Genomic DNA, 22,485 nt, shown 5'->3' on the forward strand with positions numbered 1-22,485 from the left:
ACAGTGCAAGGCACTGTAGCTGCTGTATTTTACCTGCCTATTGCCAATTTCATATATTCCAGTTTTCAAGTTTAGAAGTATGGTTGGCAAAAAACTGTTAAAAGAACAACAAAAAAAGTAACATCTGTCATCAAAGTAATCCTTCTCTCAGTGCTCATGTAAAAGCAGAAAATTCCGTTTATTGTCTGAGTTGTCTTTAGTAAAGAAATTGTGTATGAAATTTCTTGAGTTATCTGCAAATTCTATTGAAGCTTTGTTCTTTTTCCTACATAAAGTTATAAAATAAAGTTAATATGCTCTGCAGATGCTACTACACAAAACGAACAAAAAACCCCAGACAAAAATGGTATCCAGTGAAGGTTTTATTCTGTTTGTTACTGTCAAACAGTTCAATACTTCCTGTTGGTTGAGTTCTTCACACTGATAGAAGTGGTCATTGGAAAGGGGAAAAAGAAGGAGGAAAATAATTTTCATCAGGATCATGACCAATTGCTCAGATATCTACAAGTTTCGACGCCCTCAGTTTTCAAGCCTCTAAATGTAACAAGGTTAGCCTGAAATTCACGGGGGATTGGAGTTTCTTGTGACTGTTACTTGAAAACTAGACTTTTCAAGTTTCACAACAAGTTTTCAAAATGTTTTAGCGCTTTGGAAATAGATGAAATCCCTGTTTTGGGGGGGACTTTTTAATGATACCTAGAGATGGTAATTGCTGTTGCAATTCAAAAGCAAGAACAGCGAGGTATTGCCAGAATGCAAATTACCAAAAATTGTAAGTTAATATTCTTCCTTACTTGATTTTTTTTTAATCTGAGGCCTTCTTGAATGGCATGGCTACTTGGCAGGTGTCATTCTCTTTTACTATTTTTTATGTTTCATCAGCTATGGAGAAGTCTACAATGTTAAATAGTTACAATGAGAGGGGATGTGAAAGATTCTAATATCATGTGATCAGAACAGCAAAGGCCTCAGTTAGTATCTCTGCCTGATTAGCTGCCATCTGTACTTAATTTGCAAATGATTTTCAAGCTAATGAAGTCACACTTTGGAGAAAAAATATTCTGGGGAAAAGAGCAAGCAAACCAAACTCTAGCTTTAAAACAAATCCACCCTTCTTGCACTAACAAATTGTAAAGTTTATATTTTACAATGTTTAACCTACACACAGCACCTAATGCCATGGCCTTAATGCCACGATGTAGGAAAAACTGAAGGAAAAAAGTAATTTCACAACTGTAGGAAAAGCTCTGGAATATCTTGATGCTATACACCATCGATGTAGCTGCTTCACTACTACAGATCTTGCTGCTAAGCAAGATCTGTGGGTGAGAGAGATTAAGAAGTGGAATGTGCTGATTCTCTAGTCTTCTTATCACTCTTAACTCTTCACTTTGTCCCATTTGCCAATATGTGCCTTGTTTATTAATTCTCCAGACACTGTGAAAAGCACTTGAACATTCAGGTTACAACCTCTCATGCATCAATTACAATGGTTTCTTGAATCTTCCTTGTATCTTAAAACTTTTGAAGACAAGCCCAACTCATGCTTAACCACACAGCTCAATTCTTTGTCTGACACAGAGGTTTATTCACTTAGGACAGCAAATCAGATTTTTGGTCACCTGTACACTTGAAGCTTTTAGGATTTCAGTGTATTCAGTTTTCAGCGACTTCTTTCTGGAGAATAATGTCTATCCTCTATATGTCTTTATATGTCTTACAAACTGTATTATTCATTCTCCTTTTATTTACTGTATGATTCATTCTCCTTATATTTACCAGTGCTTAGCATTTCTATTTCAATAGGTTACCAACTTCATCTTTTCATATTCAGTCCCCTGAACTTTACTGACAGCTAGCACCAAGTTTTAAATTTATTTTATTTATGTTTGAAAGTGACATATGGACACTTCTTGGTTTGCACATGCTGCATCACATAATACCATAGATTTTTTTCTGCAAAACATTTCTAGTCCTCCTACAGACTAGGGATATTCTTCTTACTGCATTTTCTAATTGCTCATCCGTTCACACATATCTGTTAGTGTTCTATTACTTGATTTATACAGCTTTAATAATTTAAGTATATTTATAAATTCAGAGCATAGCTTTATGCTACAGGTAGGACCTTGTGTTTTTTTTCTTGTCTAACCCACACACCACCCTCACTGATCAGCTGAATGATTACACATGGCTAATAGTAAGTCCTTGGTGACCTCATCAAACAAGCATGAAACATGCTACAAAAGTACAGGATACGGAACAGAAGCCTCTCAGAAGAGGATAAATAAAAGAAGAGGATAAATAAAAGGCTATGCCTTTAAATTAAAGGCTATGCCAAGGTACGTGGTGTTGTACCTTGAGACTTAGAGATGCAGTTTATCTGCTTGCCTGTTTCATGATTCATCTGCAGTCTCATGTGATCCCTATGTCTGTTTCTCAGTTTCTTATTCATACAGTCTAGAATAACAAGCTAGAGTAGTAGAATTTGTTATTGTATTCTGCTGAGTAACTGAAAGCAGTATATTCCTTCTCTGAATCTTGAATGAAGTAATAATTTAGGTTTAGATTGGATACTAGAAGAAACTTCTTTGCTGAAAGGGTAATTAAACACTGGAACAGGCTGCCTAGCGTGGTGGCTGAATCACCATACCTGGAGGTGTTTAAAAGAAATGTAGATGTGGTGCTTAGGGACATGGTTTAGTACAGGACCCAGTAGAGTTGAGTTAAGTTAATATTCTAGAAGCAGTTGAGAGAGGTCTTGAGATCATCAGCTCTTTTTATGGGGGACGTGCAACATCCCAGATGTCAGCTGGAAATACAACACAACAGAGAGAGAACAGTCCTAAGGGTTCCTGAAGTTTGTGTAAGAGAACTTACTGACACAGCTGGTGAGGGGACCAGGCAAGGACAGTACCCTGCTGGACCTGTTGTTTGTTAACATAGGTGGTCTTGTGGAGGATGTAAGGGCTGGAGGGCATCTGATTCTTGGAGATGCAAGGAGGAGAGTCAGCAGGACTGCCACCTTTGACTTCCAGAGGGCAGATTTTGGCCTGCTTTGAGCATGATTGAGAGTGTTCCCTGGGAAACAGTTCTGAAGGGCAAAGCATCCCGTGAAGGCTGATGATACTTCAAGGAGGAACTCTTAAAGGTACAGGAGCAGGATATACCCATGTTCCAGATGAGCCAAAAGGCAAGAACAATGGCCTGGCTGAATAGGGAACTTTGGTAGGAACTCAGGAACAAAAGGAAAGTTTACAGCCTTTGGAAAAGGGGGCAGGCAACTTTTGAGCACTACAAAGTCACAGCAAAGCTGTGCAGGGGGGAAATGAAGGGCCAAATCCAGATGCTTTTTCAGTATATCAATGGGAAAAGGAAGACGAGGGAAACTGTAGGCCTGCTGATAAATAAAGAGGGTACCTTCATGGTGGAAGACGCAGAGAAGATGACTTTATTGAATACCTTCTTTGCATTGGTCTTCACTGATAAAGCCTGGCCTCATGAATCCCATAACCATTGTAATCCCAGACCTTCATGAATCCCAGACCCCTACGAATCCCAGGGTAAAGGGAAGGGTCTGGAGAGAAGAAGACTTTTCCTCAGTAGCGGAGGACCTAGCTAGAGACTACTTAGACTGGATATCCATAAATTCTAAAAATAGGATGTAGTCTTTCAATTAACATCTGTTATCATCACACGTACATCAAAAACTGCTAGTGTCACATTGCATAAGCAATATTAAATATTATACTGCCTAAATACCTGGTGTACAGTACTTCGCCTTTTTTTCAGTGCACTGTAGATGGTATAGTGTTAAGCACAAAAGGCTGCAGAATATTACAGAATACATGTACATAGTGTTTTCTTAAAAGTTTTCTTGTCATGGCTAACATTTTAAAACTTACAGAAAAGTCATAAAGGAGACTCTTAATTGTGACTCACTAATGGCGAAGAAATTATGGGCATTTTATCCAACCGTACCAAACCAGTGTAATAAATGATATTACCACTCTCTACATTATTATTTTTTTGTAATTTCAGGTCAGCGTGGCACAAAAAAATATCAGTCACTCCATAAATGGAGTTTTACTTTGCTGTATAAATTGAGAACAATGCAAGGAGCCATAGCAGGTCTTTTTGACATGCTACAATGATTATAAAGGAATTGAACATGAAGTGAAACTCCAAGCACTTTCAGAAAGAAATATTCAGAGTAAAAAATTTCAAATGCATTGGAAATATGCCTTCTCGTCATTCAAAAATATTTTTTTTCATGCCAAATGTAACATTTATGGGCTTTGTGCATATTAAAGTGCATATTTCAATATTTAACACTTTTTATTCTAATAAATGTGAGAGATACAATAGTATGCTTTAACAGACTTTCTCAAAATGTGATCCTCTTACATTTCAACAGTGAGCTTCCATGAGTTGTTTTAATTGCTTCCTGTCTGCTAAGAAAGAATGTAATCCTTCTGTTATCATCTTAATTAGCAGGAAGGGGACTATCCATGCTGCAGGCACAGGCACTAACACAAGTCTGAGGTGCCATCATGTAGACATCAATGAAGGCTTTACTAAATTACACACTTTCCATAGCAGGCACGGTCTCTCAGTGCCCTAATTCTTTTTGCTTTAGTGATCTGTCTCTGCTCTCTGAAGCCATACGGTTTCAGACTGAGCTGAAGATGAGATTATGGTGAGTTTTTAGATACTTGGCACCCCTCTATGCTTATTCTGTTTTTTAAATAAGGCTCAGAGTTGCTGACACGTGAAAGCACTGGGCAGCTAAGACTAGGAGATTTCAAATTCTACCTGCCCTGAAGGAAAAGACCATATTTTTCATAACCATTCAGCATTATTCATTACAATTTACCCTCCTCAGGAAAATGCTTCAGCACAGAGAAAAAGAATATTAAGTCCCCAAGATTAGAAGTTTGATGATCTCTCATTTTGTCTCTTGGCAACATGCAGACAGAATTTTCTAATTTTTTCATTTCCAGAAAAATTAGTCTGCCAAAAGTGGACTGAAGTGAATATGAATCAGAAAATGTGGTGTTAACAAAATCTCGTTAGTACATGCTCTTGTGTCTAAATTAGAGTGTCATAATACTGCAATTACATTTAATTCTTCTGATAAATCAGTTTTCATCCTACTCTATACTTTTCCAGAGAAGAAAACAACATTCTGCAACTTCGGTTTTGCTGCTTCCCATTGGAATGGGTCATTGTCCTCCTCTATGCTGTTACTCTCTTGTACTTTCCCCTAGCATGCATACTAAGCATCAGAACATTTTTTGTGGTTTTGTTTTGGTTTGGTTTTGATTGTGAGAGTTTTGGGTTAGTGTTTTAATTAAACAGAAAGAAAGGAAAAAACAAAGTATAATCAAATACTAAAAGCCATAATTGGTTTTGGGTTTGTTGGTTTTAACAGACGAAGTAGAGGGCTACCTTCTTTGAAAAGACAAAAGTCTGCTAATAATACAATGTGGATGGATGTTTTAGAAAGCAGCATGGCCTTAGGCTAAACATAAAAGGAGGATATTAATTTGGAATGAAGTGAAAATGAGGTAGCAAATAGCTAAATTCGCTCTATATGGGAAACACTTGATGGGATAAATGCAGCACCAAAACCTTTCAAAAGGAGACTCAGAGGACTGGCACAGACCCTATCTAAATGGGAGGGAGCTTTGTGGCTAGGACTGTTATCATTTGATGCAGAAGAGCACACTATGGTGGCTGCCAAGCAAGAGAGTTCAGGTTGCCCTCAATCCACAACAGTAAACATACAGCTGCTTTTGAGATTAAATCAGATAAATGGAAAAGGATAGGGTTGAGTTGGAAAGAATAATACTCATTCATATATAGGAGAATAGAGTGACCCCTGGTAACAGTGGCACCAGTTGCAGAAAGAAATAATGAGGAGAAATAATGACATGGAAAAAGGTGGGACAGGGTTCTACAGGATGGAACTTGAAAGGATCTTGAGAAATTCTCTGGCAACACCACCAGCAGGAAGCCCATTTCTAAAAGTAATTTGCTCAAACTGTTCTTCCAAACCTTCAGTCACATATCCCTTTGGCTGCTGACGACCCTTTGAAATATATAAGAAGTTTTTCTTAATGTTTAACCTAATTCATAGTTGAGATTGAAATAAATTATTAATACTACTTGTGATGTGCGTTGAGAATAAATCCTTATTTTCAACAGTTTCTGTTTCTGAAAGCCACAGTCTTACCACCTTCTTCATCTTTTTTTCTTCCTGTAGACTAGGCAAATAGGTGTAGTTGTTCTTTCCTCAGAAATAACACTTTTTTCTTAAACATTTTGTTGCTTGCCTTATTTCTGTTCATTTGCATGTCGGTTCTCTTATGTTCAAACCTGGACACAGCATTTAAAGTGAGGCTGAGTGGAGAGGAAGGATTATTTCATACTTCTTAAGAATAATATTCCTGTTCACAAATCTTCTATTTGTCCTTCTATTTTTAAAAAGTGAGAGACCAAAAAAATCCACCATATTCAGGCTGCTCAGAACTGTTATACTACTATTCCTCAATTGTTTTTCCAGAACTGTGCCTATGTAGTTTCTTCCTATATGGTGCAACGTATTATGATCTTTTTGCTCTTTTTTTTTTAAATCATATTCTGTACATTTTCACATGATTTATATAATTTGGAGGAATGCTTCTTTGCTGATTTTAATTTTGGTTTAGTTTAGGGGTTTTTTTGTTTTGTTTTTTTTTAATTGGGGGGGATTTTTTTTGTGGGAGATGTTTTTTTGTTTGTTTTTGTTATTTTAAGGAGTTTTTAATGGTCTTAAATTAAAAAAATAAAAATATCTCTAATTGTTCATTGATATTAACAGAAAAATACTGGCTGACTACCAAGACACATGAAAGCTAACCCAGTATATGTATATTCAGATAGGAAAGAGTTATCTAAAAAGGAGAACAGTGTAAGTGCTCTGGTGGAGGCTATGAAATAAACAGCTTATTGACAGTTTACCAGTTATCTCTTTATTTCAGAACTAAGCAATTACATTATGAACGACTTTAGGCAGCTTCATTGTGATAAAATAGACAAAGCAAGGAGCATAAATCTATAATACAGGGGATTATGACATTAGAATCAGTTTAGAAATGACCAATTGAAAGAGCTCACTTGTTTGCTTCAAGTACTCTTAAAAACCTTTATGAAAGTATTCTTATTTTTAATCTTAAGGGATAATTGTACCTCTAAGTTATACTTACAGAAATATTTTGTTATGTTTTGAATAGGAGTGTCTTACAAAGGTGTCTCTTTAAAGTACATGCTTCATCACACTGTGCTGTAAAGCGTTAGAACTTTAATCCAGTTTTTGATAAAAAGATGGGAAATAATGCAACTAAATTACCTGACCTGAGCACTTCTGAGGCTTTTTGAAAATGCAGCTTTTTCGGCACTTAGCTGATATCGTTCTTCCATTTTTAGTAGGTTTTTAAATTGTTCCTTTGCTTTCAAAATCAATCCAGAGTTTTGAATTTTGTTTATGACACAAGTCGGGAGTTAGAATTCTACTGAAAGACAAAGAGACCTTTCCAAGTTACCTACTTCAGTGTGGAAATAATAGTAGAAATTGTGCCTCTTGACCAGTGGCTTTCACCACTTTGGAGAAATTAATTCGGCCTGTGGTGGTAGCTGTAAACTGGTGACTGGGGAGCAACTGAAGATTTGGAGAAATGGGATAGAAAATATTTTGTCACTGTGTTTGTATACAAGATCAGCTTTATTGGCATCACTTCTGCAGACCAAGAGAAGACAAGAACATAACGTGATCTAATGTCTTCCATTCTAAAGACTGCTCTCACAAAATTCTGGTGTAGTTTAACCTAATTTGTCATGAAGCATCTATAGTTTCAAAAGTATCTTTCTTTTCTACAAACAGCAAAAAATAAACCACCGGGTTAGATATGGAACAAATATTGTAGATGGTGTCTATCCCAAGTAAATTTTTTTGCTGTTCAGATTTGGTCTCCATAGGAAACAGAGATTAAAATTTATTGATTAAAATAAATAGACAAGCTTTTGATCTGTATTACAGATTTTAGTTTAAGCTTAATTCTGCTGATTTGTAAAAGCAGCTGTATATCAGTACAGGAAAATAGATAAGAAGGGAAAAATGTTTACTGAAGAAATAAATGTAAGCTCTTAAAGAACAACCTCTGGGAGCAACCAGTAAATCAAATTCTGAGAAATGTATAATTTAAGGGTATTCATGGTTCATCTTTTGTGGCCGTTAAATCTCATGAACTTCAAATGGTATGAGGTATGTTTTAGTATTAATAAGGGAGCTGCAGGATTGAACAAGCAAAATGTATTTCCCAGATTTTGCAAAAATTACACTTAAAATCACATTAATACCATTGGACTTGCATTAAAATGTTTTCTTCTGAGAGATACAGAAGTGATTAACATGAGGAGACTGCCTCATTGTTTTAAAGTTGTTAGCTGAAGGCTAAAGGTGAAATGATTCAGAGCTTCAGTGATGACTGGTCCATCTCCTCCATACTAGATTTTGTTCCAAGAAAAATCATTACAAATAAATTAAAAAACCCTCCTACATAAACAAATAATTTAACATAAAAGTATTTAAAGCTAATTAAAACTATTTCTGTTCTTTATAATACTTACTTGAAGCCAGCAAAACTATTACCATTCTGCTGAGTTCTCAGACCCTCTTTCCTATTTCCTAGAAAAAACGCTTGATAAATGTATCTTCCTGCATCAGCTGCTCCAGTTTAGGCAGGATCGCACAGAACATACACCACATATTACACATCTGGGACTTGTGTAAATTTTCTATAGTTATATGTTAAGATGTTTCCTTAATACAATTTTCTTCAAACATTTTCTTTATTCCAGTACTTTTTATTTTATTTTTTTTCAGTCTGTTTTGAAGTATTAATTGTCAATTAACAACAATTTTGCATCAAATAATAATAATAATAATAATAATAATAATAATAATAATAATAATAATAATAATGTGTGAATAATGGAATATATACTGGTGGAAACAAGAAAGTGAAAAAAAGAAAACCTACCCTTTCAAAAATAAAATAAAATACTGTACTCATTGAAAAAAAAACCCCACAAAAAAGCGCAAAAAACTCAAAACACCAAAGAAAAAAAACCAAAACAAACCATAAACCCACCCAAAAACAAAACCAAAAGCTTTCAAATATTTAGGGAAAATAATATATCCTGAAGAGGTAGTTTCAAGGTTGAAATTCCTGTGGTTTTTAGAAGAAACATTGAGAATAAATCATAGCCCTCTTCTCTCGCTTTGTTTCAAAGAACATAAATATTGTGATAAATGATCTTCAAGATGAAAACCACTTCTCCAGTTTGCACACTGTTATATAACTCGGCATATGTTATTCTGGGTAGTTATTCTGGTATATTTTATATATATATGTGTATATATATATATATATATATATATGTTATTCTGGTATATGGTATTCTGGTATTATTGGAGAAAGGAAGAAGGGTTAAAGGAAAAGATATATAATCTGGTGTTAATGAAGACGAATAGGAAGTGAGTTACTGTGAAAAGTCTTGGAGCTCAAGTCCTTGAAAGCAGTGGCTTTGAGAAATTCTTTAGTCTTCCAAATGCTGGAGGAGAGGTAGAAATACCCTCCTGAGAGAACTTAACTCTGAAGACAAAAGATGGTTTCTGAACTGAATCTTTCCAGTTGTCCACAAACACAAATGCACATGCACATGAAGAGTCTTCCAGCTGTAAGAAAGTGCTGCGTATCATAGGCTTCCCACTCTACACTCCTGACATTTTATTACAAACTCTTTTGATCTACAGAGGCTTACTGGATATATCTTGAGTAGCACTTCAGTAGCAAACTGAATTTTTATTTTTTTTTACATAAAATTCTTTTTTAGACCTTTTACATAGCTCTACTGTAAATAATAATAAAAAGATTATAGTGAGTTACACTATAATGTTATTGCAGTCAGAAGGCACATGGGATTGTTGTGTGCACTGTTACTTGTCAAAATGAGAAAAGAGAAGAAAAAAACACTCAAAAGAATTTAGTGCCACACGTGGAACAGTATCCAAGTAACTGAAACCACCATCTATGTATTTTTTTCTGATAGCATGCTAAAAATAAATTAAAAAATAAACACTCCATCCCCATAAAGTAGACAAATCATACTTTTTCATGATTTACTGCAGGAAAATATTCTCACTAGCAAAAAGTGCTAACTCTTTAAATGCTGGGATGTAATTGAAGAGAACCTAGCTAAATTTGTCTGGCTGAAATAACATCTTATGAAAAAGAAGGAAAAACTAAAATTCAAAAGAAAAAAAAAAGAAAATAAAGCAAACTGAAAAAAGAAAGTGGTGATAAACCAAAGATGGTTTGGGAGAGGCTTGCCCTCTCTCTGCAATATCACTTCCGGCAATGAGATTTATTTCAAAACTTTACAAAATTAGTTATATAGGATACTTTCAAAACAGGCCTGCCTTTTTTAAAACTCCCTGCATTTTAAGGCTAAGTTTGCATCTCTGCATATTGCAAGATCATCTCAAGAAATTTTTGTATTTAAATTTTGGTTCATGTCATGTATTTCTTCTGATGCATTTGATGTTCTTTTACCATTTAAAACACTCTGAGAACCTTTCTCTCATTTCTAAAACTACTTTGTGTTTGATTTTAAGTTCTCTTAATAGCAAGATTATTAAAATACTGCAGTTCTTGTAATTCAGAACAACTTTTGAAGCAAAGGCAGAGGTATTTAATGTATAGTTTCAGCAATATTAATCCCCTACACTATATAAAGAATATTCTTAGAAGTTTTTAAACTGAAATGTTTTAATGAGGAAATAGTTGATCATCTCAAGGCACTCTCTTTTATATACACAATGTTCTCCTTATCTGGAAAACCTTTGTATTTATAACCTGGTTACTTTTTGTTCTTTGTATCTATGGGTGTGCAGTCGCAAGGATGTTTGACTCTAGGAGGGAATGCACTTCAACTTATACTGTCTCTTGCCTGTTCACTTTCAGGGTTTGGTTACTATGTACAGTTCAGAGATGAGTTGCTGGGAATTACTGGGCTGCATCAGCAACTAGAGACACATAAAGCAAGTCTAGGAAAACAAAACATCGCTGACTGTCTTGAAGTGCATCAGCAGTGGAGAACTATGACAATACATCAACTCCTGTTTCTTCTGTTGCTCTGGATGTGGCTGCCACACCCCCACCATGCTGAAATGCTGTTCAGAAGGACTCCTGATCTCAGACCCAAAAGCTTTGGGGGACGCGCAACAGGGAATGATGGAAAAGCGATTCACCGCCAGAAGCGAGGATGGATGTGGAACCAGTTTTTTCTTTTAGAGGAATACACAGGATCTGATTATCAGTATGTAGGCAAGGTAGGTTTCTTAATAAGATCTCTGCATTTTTTGTCAAGTTTACTTATCTTTCTGCAGAGTCTTAGTTTCTATGGTTTTTAATGTGTAAGAAGCAGATTTCCAAGCAATATATATCTAGCTGTCAATGCTAGAATTACTAAAATAATACTGCTATTTAAAGTTATTTTAAAATATTTGAATTAAGCAAATGAAGACATCTTATTTCACCTTATAGCAACCTTCCAACATCTGAAGGGGGTCTACAAGAAAGCTAGGTTAGGGCTTTTCACATGGGTGTGTAGTGAGAAGACAAGGGGAAATAGTTTAAAACTTGAAGAGGAAAATTTAGGCTAGACATTAGGAGGGGAGATTTAGGCTTGACATTAGGAAGAAATTCTTCTGAGGGTTGTGAGACATTGGAACAGGTTGCCCATGGAATTTGTGGCAGCCCACCCCCCTGGAAGTGTTCAAGGCCAGATTGGATGGGGTCTTGAGCAACCTGGTCTAGTGGGAGGTGTTCCTGCCAATTCAGGGGTCTTGGAAATAGATGATCTTTAAGGTCCCTTGCAGCCCTATCCATTCTATGATTATAGAACCATAGACGATGACTAGAAGAAAATATATACCCTAGAGAGATTTCAGTCAAAACTAAGCATTTTGTGATTTTTTTAAATATCAGTAATAGCTGATAAATGTGCCACTGTAAGGAAGAACAAAAATTCCAAAACTGAGGCTATCAGATTAATCTGGAGTTGTGATTTACATCATGACTGGTGTGTTGTTTTTTTTTCCTAATCTCTTATCCTGCATCTGTGTATCTATCAAGAGATCTTGAAAACTGTTGAATAACTCACTACTCTTGAAACCAGTAGCTACAAGTCACAATGAAATTTATGCGTTGACTTGGTTACTGTTTAAGGCGTTTTATGACAGAATAAGAGAGTGTTCTTTAAGAATAATATGATGGAAATGAGGGTCAGTGAATGAATGGGATACGTAATCCAATCCATAGCATCTGAAGAGTTCCTTACTGCATGTGAAATAGTGGCAAATATGTACATTCACTGGTTGCTACAGGTCAGTATTTATTATTGTAAGAAAGGAGGATGGTCATTCTAAGGGTAGAAATCAAATGAATATGAATAAGTTTTGTATATGCAGAACCACAAATAATTATTACAATTGTAGCTCCCAGTAGAGGTTGAAACCACAAAAAGAAGAGTAGCGTGGGAAATCAGACATATAGATGCATTATACAACCTGGTTTTGAAGTTTCTGTGCACAAATGTTCAAAAGACAGTAATTCTGAAAAAAGATACATTTCACAAATTAAATAAATAATGCAGGGGTGTTGAAAAAAAAATCTTAAACTTCATATAATTTTATTCATACTTGGGGTTAGTGTTATGGTTAATGCTTCCTTTATGCCTCTTTCTGTGCAGGAATATATGCTATATGCTATATATGCTCTTTTATGCTCTATATATGCTCTTTTTTTCTTTCTTAACATATTGCAGCTGATTCATAACTTCTATTTCTCTATGTAAGTCTATAGTTTCAAGGCCAATTAATCATGTTTCAAATAAAGTTGTGTAACTATAAAGTATTATGCATTTTCAAACTTTTTCTGAAAAACTTCGGTTTGTTTTAAGCATATCCAGAAAATATTTTGTATATGACTTTCTTAAAAGTGCTCTCTGGTAACAAGAGGGCTTGGGTGCTTTCAGTTGGGCATAGTGAGGGCAAGCTCAGTGTAATTGCTTGTGGGGATGATCCCCAATGCCAAAATTATCTGATGTTATTTTTGGTCAGATGTGCCAGGCACTGTAGATGAAAGACCTAAGTGAGTATTCCCAGTTACCTCTTTGGACTGGCAAATATTTGAATGCATGAGAAGGAAGAGAGGCCCACAGTGGAACTCCAGGGCTTCACAGTGAAACAGGACTGGAATGGATTTCTTGGGTTTGTTTGTTTGTTTTTTGTTGGGTTTTTTGTTTTGTGTGTGGGGGTTGTTTTGGTTTGGTTTTCTCTCTCTCTCTAATAATCCCAGTAACAGTGATCTGCCATTTTTAAACTAATTTTTACAAGAGACAGTTCCACTCTTTGGAGGAATGAAGTGCAGTAGTGTTCATCAGTTGTCAGGAAGATTTCAGGGGAATACAACCTCAGTTATGGGCATCCTTCCAGCAGGTGTAAAATCACGAGAAAGACACATTTTGCTGCCTTCATGGAAAAGAGTCGTAACTCTCTTGGGTGGTTTCCAAACAGATTCTGTGCATGGTTATATATTGCACTAAAAATGACATCATGCTTCAAAATACATAAGAAACAGGGAAGTAGTTTAGTCTGAACTGTGAAGTTCCATTCAGTTCAGTTTCTCTTTCAGTTTTAAAATTGCATGTCCTTGCCAGGAAAAAATGCTCCCAAAAAGGAAAGAAGCAATAAAACTAAAAGGATTTATATTCTAAGCCATAGTTGAGGAAAATTAGAATCCTCTTCATCACAGTACATTTGTTCTCTCAAGGAATCAAAAGACATAATAGAAAAGGGAGCTTTAGAAATGTCTGACCTATACCTTGTTTGAAATGATAAATGTATAAATAGCTAATAGTTTCAACAAAAATTCAAAGGCTGGTGCTTTAGGCACTTTCTTCCCCCTCTCTTGATTTATAATTTTTTTTTTATTTTTTTAAAATCAGATGCAGATGACCTTTTAAAAATCCCATATATACAGCAAGGAAGAGTGGAGGCAAAATGGGTGACTTGCAACAAAATACCCAGAGGCAGAGAGTTCTAAGAAATTAAAATTTGTTATTCACGCTTTAAAGTGTTTTCTTGCTAGATTTTCGCTATATTTATGAGTGGTTTTGTCTTCAAAGATAATTATAAGTAAGTTGAACCAGACAGTCTGTAATGGCAAGTTCTCCCAGACATCCAATGACTTCTATTTTGAGGCAGTAATAACTTTACAGTCAAGGTATCTGAAGTCCCTGGCAGACTAGAATTCTTTTGCATGAGTAAGTAATTATCATTTTCCAACTCAGTGTTACTTTCTTAAACGGATTTATTTCTATTTTCTAAGTCTTTTAAAACTATCTAATTGAGAGTGCTAAAGGAGAGTGACTAATGAGGGAAAAATTGCTCTCTACTTTGACAATATTTTGGTTTGCAGTAATTTCAGTTGTCCAGCTGTAGATGTGTTCATTCACTCTTCAAATCCGAGAACAGAAACTGCCTTGTTTCATTTCAAAGATCCAATTCACAGACCATCCATCTGCCTGTCACTCAAATGCAAAGTACCTTATATGTCTGAGCATATCTAAAAATTTAGAAAGGCATTAATGAAGAATTAGGTGGCTTGGCATGTTAAAACTCATGTCCAAATAGATTGTATGCAACCAACCAGCTGGAAAATGTAATCTGAAAGAAGGAATGTTATATTCTGAGATATTCATGATACTGTACCATTGAAAACTCCAAAGAGTGCTGTCTTCACTGTAACACTGAGGTGCCTGGGCACACAAGATTTTCTCTAGGAAGAAAAGCTAGATACTTCCAAAAAAGTACCCCAAAAATGTTCTTCAATATAAATTGAAAAAAACCTCCCTGCTCAACTGCAATTCTGTCCATCTCTTCTGTTCCTCTCTTCCTAGTTGTAGAAAAGCCTTGCTTCTTCATATTGGCTTGCACCAATACTTTGTGCCTTTTGTTTACTTGCCTATCTATGGTCTTCTGTCTAGTTATGTGACCTGGTTTTAGATTTATTTTACATGCAATGCAGGCCCACACTGAATTAACTTTTCTTTATTCATTTTTATTTAGGCAAAAGTGTAAGTGCTGTCTCTGCTTCTGAACTTTTATTCCTTCACCACTTCCTTTCCTTTCAACTTGCAAACATAGTGCTTCTTCTTGATATAAAGTTTGGGGTAATAATACTATCCTTCATTGTCAATTTTTGTTGTCCAAAGAATGGGTGTAGATTGATCTACAATCTCAATGTGCTCTTTGTACTTACATAAAACCTTATCTACCTGTTCCCACCAGAGGCACCTGGTACCAGGACATAACATCAAGATGTCAAATTCCTCAGGTTATTTACAGCTCTTTGTTCTCCTTCAAGGTCAGGCAATATCAGGCAGTTCACAAGACTCCTCTGTCCCACACAACTGCTCCTTTGCTTTTATCCTAAATATATATGCCACAATACAGTGATCAGTAGAATAAATTACATTTGATATGCAGAGACATAAAGTAATAATAAAGATTTCTTCTTCCTTTACTGAGCACTTCATCTTCCACTGAGAACTGTTGCATATCCTTTTTTTAAGGTATGGAATTTGACATAAAATATGCATAAATTAAAATTGCTGTATCTCCATGTTAATAATTGCTAATTCCACTGAAAACTGGATCTTTAGGAAGCGGAAATATTCAAGATTTTTTTTTTTTTTTAGTTAATTGAATAATTAGCAACTATTAATACCTAGGCAATCATGGTAATAAAAAATTTTACTCAGTACAATTAAAGTGAAAATGATATTTTAAATGTTGACAGTGAGAACAATTACTACTTCTATAACAGGTGAAGCAAACAGGGAGAAAAATAGAGAGTTCTATAGCAATTTCATGTTTTAAAGAATAGGAGATTAAAGAAATGTTACGAAGCAATCCATTTTGAAGAAGGAAATGAAAAGATAGAGAAATGCAATGTTCAGGCCTATTACTAAAATTCAGAAAGACTTTTAATAAAGTGAGTTGCTTGTGAAATGCTAAATTAATATGAAGAAATAGATCAAATGAGCTTTAGGAAAGGCAAAATGGATATTGCCAAATAGCAGATAAATATCTGTATGAGGACATGGAGCCAGGAAGGATACTGGACTTCTGTAAATTGATTATTTTTTTTACAGAACTCTCCATTCCTTTTTTTTTTCTTTAAAAGTCTCTGACACTTGTAAGACTGTGAAGGAATTTGACCAAATTTTTTCACAGTGCTTCTACTGAGGATGCTGTCTCCTCAGAGGATTTCTCAGAAGACTTAGAAATACCTTTAGCAATCAGCAGGATGTCTTAGGTCGTTCAAAAAAGATGAGTCTGCTATATAAAAAATACAGCTGAAAGATAAAGAAACTGATTTCTTAATTATCTCTTTAGTTAGGTCTGGTTATGTGACATCCCATTCTCTATGTGTCAGGAGTGGCATGTTTTCTAGTAAAAGCCAAGCAAATAAATGTAATAGCTGGAGGACATCTAAACTGTATGACACTGGAAAAAGCTGCATGGGATTAATCAAGGCTTCTCATTTAAGAAGAGAGGTAGAGATTTTTGTAACACTAATGCATTTGCGAGGAAGGGATGATGACATGCTATAGAAAACAAAGTTATTGAAGGAATAAGGAATAGCGTTTCAAGTGCAATGCAAGACTGTGTACATGAAAGACAATTAGTAAGTGTGTGTGGAGGGGGTTCTGCCAAAAGAAGGAAGTAGGAGATTGTCCTGGTTTGGGCCAGGATAAAGGTGATTTTCTGTTTTGTACTTTTGCTTTTAGCTAAGTTTCTTGTAAGTAGTAAAACAGAAAATCACCTTTATCCTGGCCCAAACCAGGACAGAGATAATATTATGCAGGACAGAAACTAAAGCTTCATTAAACAGGGCTTAATTCTGGAAAAAAATACAATGTAAAAGTTCTCTATGTTTCTATATACAAAACAAAAGAATAGGTGGGTTTGGTATAAATGATAAAGAAGTAAAGGAGATTTTAAAAAGCAAACAAAAAAGCAGCAAATGCCAAACACAAACAGTATAATCAATTTATAATATTTTATTGGAAAATAGAATATTATAACCAGGAAATTACAGGAAATTAATTGGAGATTAGAAAAAGGGTGCTTCTGATGTCTTACAAATGCCAGCAAGCGTCATAGAAGTTTTATGGAAATTATGGAAATATTGAGTGGGCCTCAACACAGTTCTCATAAGTTATAAATAATTTTTCATTATGTAGTCCACAGAACACTTTTTTTTTAAAACATCAGTTAACATTGCAAATCAAGTAGAATTCTTAATTTTTAGCTGTGAACATTGTGGTAGAGTTTCTGTTTCCAGCAAAAGTAGCTGAGGAATACAGTTCGCTGGGCCGATGATGTGGTCTTGTATGTATGCATACACACATAAATCTTCTGTCAAGATTTATATCCAAATTATTTTGGTATCTTAAAAGAATATCATAAAAGAATCATAAAAGAATGGTATCATAGAATAAAATATGCTGCATTGGTTTTATTTAAACTTTAATTATAGTCACCTTACTCAGTCAATACAAATCTGATTAAATTCAGTGAAACTTCCTTATGTAACTGTAATTCCTTATGTAATTGAGGTGCCTACAAGGTGTCTACAGGAGGTCATTGTGGACATATCCCCATAACTTTCCTTGGGAGCTCAACATGCTGGAATTTCACTTTTAAGAGCCTGTATACTACTGCACTCTATATGGGAAATAAATACAATGAGTCAGAGGCTGTGACTTTGTTGAGATTACAGAGATGTGGTGGGATGACTGCCACGATTGGAGCATTAAAGTGGAGAGATACAGGCACTTTAGGAAGGACAGGAACGGATGACAAGGAGAGTTACCCTTTATACGAGAGAGCAGCTGGAGTGCATGGAGCTTTACTTGGGGATGGAAGAGGGGAGCCAATGGCAAATTTATGGGTAAGGATTAAAGGGAGGACAGGCAAAAGTGACATTATAGTGACTGTCTGCTATAAGCCACTTGAGCAAGGAGAACAAGTGGATGACATCCTGTAAAGACAGGAATAGCCTCACATTCACAGGCTCTGGTCTTCATGGGGGATTTCAAACACCCTGCTGGGAAAACTTACACAGCATGGCATTAACAATTGAGATGATTCCTGGAGTGCATTGGTGACAATTTCTTCCAAGTGACTGAGGACCCAACAAGGAGAGCTTCTGTGCTGAACTCCATACTTATCAACAAGAGGGCTTCATTAAGGATGTGAAGGTAAAAAGGCAGCCTTGGCTGCAGTTACTGTGAGATGGTGGAGTTCAGGATAGTGAGGGGAGGGAGCAGGGTGAATAGCAAGCTTACAGTACAGGGCTTCAGAAAAAAAAAAACCTTCAGTCTCTTCAAAATCCGCTTGGAAGAGACCCATGAAGTAAGTCCATAGTGGGAAAAGAAGCTCACAAAGAGCTGGTTGATATTTGAGGATCACTTCCTCAAGATCAAGAAAGATTCCATTCCAGTGACTTGGAAGTCAGGCAAAAATGCCAGGAGGCCTGTGTGAAGGAACAAGGAACTCCTTGCCAAACTCAAACACCAAAGGGAAGCAAGGATAGTACACCTGGGAGAAATACAGAACCATTGTCCAAGCATCCAGAGATGAATTTGGGAAAGCTAAAGCCCCATTGGATCTGGCCAGGGATGTCAAATGGCTTTCTGTGCCAAGAAACAAATGAATGAGTATGGGAAAGGTGGGCCCATTTCTCAGCCCATTTCTCAGATGGAGGACCTGACATCTCTGAGACACAAGGTGTGGGAAAGATGGACCTACTGAATACTTCCTTTGCCTGTCTTTACAAGCAAGATGAGCCTTCAGAAACCCCAGGTTCCAGAGACCAGGAGGAAAAGCTGGAGCAAGGAGTATATATCCCTTGTAGAAGAGGATTAGACCAGGGAATATTTAGGCAAACTGGACCTCCAGAAGTCCATGGGCCCTCATAAGATACACCCATTAATACTGAGGGAGCTGGCAGATTTATTGTAAGGCCACTGTCAATAATGTTTGACCATGATGACTGGGAGAAGTATTCAAATATTGATGGAATTCAAATGTCACCCGCATCTTCAGGAAGAGCAAGAAAGAGGACCTAGGGAACTACAGACCAGTCAGCCTAAGCCTCACCTTGATCCCTAGGAAAGTGGTGAAGCAGCTAATTCTGGATACTACTTCCAGGCACATTAAGGATAAGACAGTTATCAGGAGCAGTCAGCACGAGTTCATCAAGGAGAAATGCCTGGCCAACTTGACAACCTTCTGTGATGAACCAACCATCCTGGAAGATGAAGAGCAGTAGATACTGTCTGCTTGGACTTCCATAAGGTCTTTGAAACTGTGTCCCACAAGCTCCTGGTAGGGAAGCTGTTTATGTATGGGCTTGTTGAACAGACTGAGGTGAACTGAAAACTGTCTTAATAACCAGATCAGTGATTCAAAGCCTAGTTGGAGGCCAGCAGCTGGTGGTATATCTCAGGGGTCAATATCAGGTCCACTGTAGCTTAACATCCTCATTAATGATCTGGATGATGGGGCACAGTGTACCGTCAGTCACTTTGCTGCTGACACCAACTTGGGAGGAGTGGCTGATGGGTCATGCTGCCACCCAGAAGGACCACTGCAAGCTGAAGAAGTAGCCTGGCAAGAACCTCATAAAGTTCAGCAAGATGAAGTACAAAGTCCTGCAGCTGGGGAGGCCCAGGTACCAGTATCTGCTGGGTGCTGACCCACTTGAAAACAGATAAGGACTTGTTGGCAGATAAGGACTTGTTGGTTCCTCTGGGCATAGGCTTGAACATGAGTTAGCAATGGACAGAAAAATATTGGGTGAATTAGGCAAAGTATTACCAGCAGGTCAAAGGAGGGAATCCTTTGCCTCTACTCAACACCGGTAAGTCCACACCTGGAATACACTGTCCCATTCTGGCCACCCCAGTACAAAAGAGACATGGACATCCTCAAGAGGGGCATTGAACAAAGGACCATAAAGGTGAATTGGGAAAGGGACTGGAGCAACTCACATCTGAGGGAAGGCTGAGAGGGCTGGAACTCTTTACCCTGGAGAAGATTCAGGGGGGATCTTATCAATATATATAAATACCTGACTGGAAGGTGCAAAGAGGATAGAGCTGGGCTCATTTCTGTGCCCAGTGATGGGACAAGAGACACTGAGTGTACACTCAAACAGAGGAAGTTCCCTGTGAAAAAAACTTTTCAACAAAACAAAAGGGAAAACTTTTATCCTGTGAGGGTAACTGATCATTGCAACAGGTTGCCCATTCTTCATATTTGGAGCTATTAAAAAGCTGTCTAGACATGGTCCTTAGCAACCGGCTCTAGGTAGCCCTGCTTGAGCAAGGCTGGGTTGAACAAGATGACCTCCAAAGGTCCCTTTTAACCTCAGCCACTCTGTAATATAATTGTATGTAATGATATAAACTATAACTTCTTTACTTTGTAATTGGTATATGGATAGGGTTTTTCTTGAGAACACTATTCTCTAGAATATTGGATTTTGTAATCTAGTAAAAGGAGAGACAGAATTGATGGGTATATACAATGTGAGTTACATTCATGGGTTTATTCATATTTCACCTATCTTCTCTGACAGATCTACCTTTAATACCTTTACTATCCCTGTAGGTTCATAAGATACCAATACATGTCTCCTGGACCATTCATCTATTACATGAATAGCCCCCCCAACCCTACTGGGAGATAAAATGATGCCAGGATTGATCCAAGATATCTTTGTCTTGGAATCATTGTTTGAAATCTTGTAATATTAGATATTGCATCAGTTCAGATTCATTAGTTTCCTGAATCGTATGAAAAATATGTTTATTCTTTCTCTCTCCTCTCTTCCTTGGGATTAAATTTAACAATAATAATATATTGTCATGGATATTACTGTGTAGGAGATTATTAAAATATCCCTTCAATGTTTTCTATTGCTTAATTCTGATATATTCCCTCTTCCTTAACACTTTTTTTTTACACTTCCTGTGTAAAGTAGGAGTAGGACCAGTAGGAGTAGGACCAAATGGACCAAATAATGTTTTTTGTTTAATTCAGTTTTTTAATGAATGGGATCCTGAACAGCACATACAGGTCCGGATTTATTTTTCCCCCTTTAACACAAGAATTCCCTTCTGCCTATCAGTACCCAGTCATCTGTATGAGGTATAAGAGACGCTGCCACAAAGCAGAGGCACTTCAGGGTGGATGAAAGCTTGCATATTTCTGCAAGAACTCTTCAGTGGATGAAATAGAATTAGTCTCCAGTTCATGTTAAAGCAATACTTTAGTGTCTTCTGGAGTAGAAGCTTCAGAAGTCTAATGAAGCTGAAGCTTTCTTGCTCTGGTTCGCTGAACATCAGCTAAAGATCTTGGCTTGAGGAGGGTTTGGCTATTGGCACATTGACTCTCTGCCTCTGTGTAAGACTTTCTGCTGCTAATCTGGTGTGTCATTTAAAAAACAAAACAAAACAAAACAGAAACCACACGCACCCCCCCAAAGAAACCAACAAACCCCCCCAAAACCACAAAACAGAACCCATGCACAAAAAGCTGCCTTTCTTCTCTAAATCCTAGAAGATACTGTCAGTGACTCAACCCTCTAAATAATGGGGAAAAGATGCAAGCATAGTGATCAAAAATACCTATACCTTTGGTGTATGATTAGTTTGTGGAAACTGACAATATAGCAGATGACAGCAGTTATTAGTGACATTTGTAGGAAGCTAGAAAAACAATATTTCTAATCATGTGATAGACATTGCTTCACCAGGGATGTATAAATGAATATTGAAGCATTTATTAATTTACCTCTTATTATTTAAAAACATTGCTAGAAACAAACAAAAATCTTGAATAACAAGGAACTACTCTAATTATATCAATAGAAACAATAACAATTATTTTTATCTTTCCTTTGGATAATTATTCAAGTTAAAGTAAAATAATATAACCTGAAAAGGAACTGCAGACTGAAGTTTTTAATTTTATATTTGTTAGTTCTCAGCAAGCAAAAGATTTTCAGAGTACTCCTCATCCTTCATTACTTTATATACTTCAATTTTAGGGGTTTTTTTCTTACAAAAACTGTTCTGTATTGGAAAATATGCTATCTGTCATAGCATATTTAATTAAGAAAAAAACTAGCTTAAACTATGTTAATGCCTATAGTAAGGATTCAAGCTAAAGTCTAGTTTGTTAATTTAGTCATAATTGGTCTCTAGTTCTCTGAATACCTATCACTGTAAATTCAT

The 22,485-nt window shown here is 36.4% G+C and overlaps 1 protein-coding gene across 2 annotated transcripts in view; it reads left to right on the plus strand.

Annotated features, from left to right (window-relative positions):
* The first annotated feature begins 11,206 nt into the window (after positions 1 to 11,206).
* The window catches only part of LOC103525550 (cadherin-10), a 52,053-nt gene continuing 40,774 nt past the window's right edge, over positions 11,207 to 22,485 (plus strand). For both annotated transcript variants that reach the window (XM_008490510.2, XM_030444769.1), the window contains exon 1: positions 11,207 to 11,437. In XM_008490510.2, the coding sequence (XP_008488732.1) occupies positions 11,207 to 11,437 (231 nt within the window). The remainder of the gene's footprint in view (positions 11,438 to 22,485) is intronic.

The sequence above is a fragment of the Calypte anna genome, chromosome 2, assembly GCF_003957555.1.
Source record: "Calypte anna isolate BGI_N300 chromosome 2, bCalAnn1_v1.p, whole genome shotgun sequence".
Taxonomy (NCBI): Eukaryota; Metazoa; Chordata; class Aves; order Apodiformes; family Trochilidae; genus Calypte; species Calypte anna.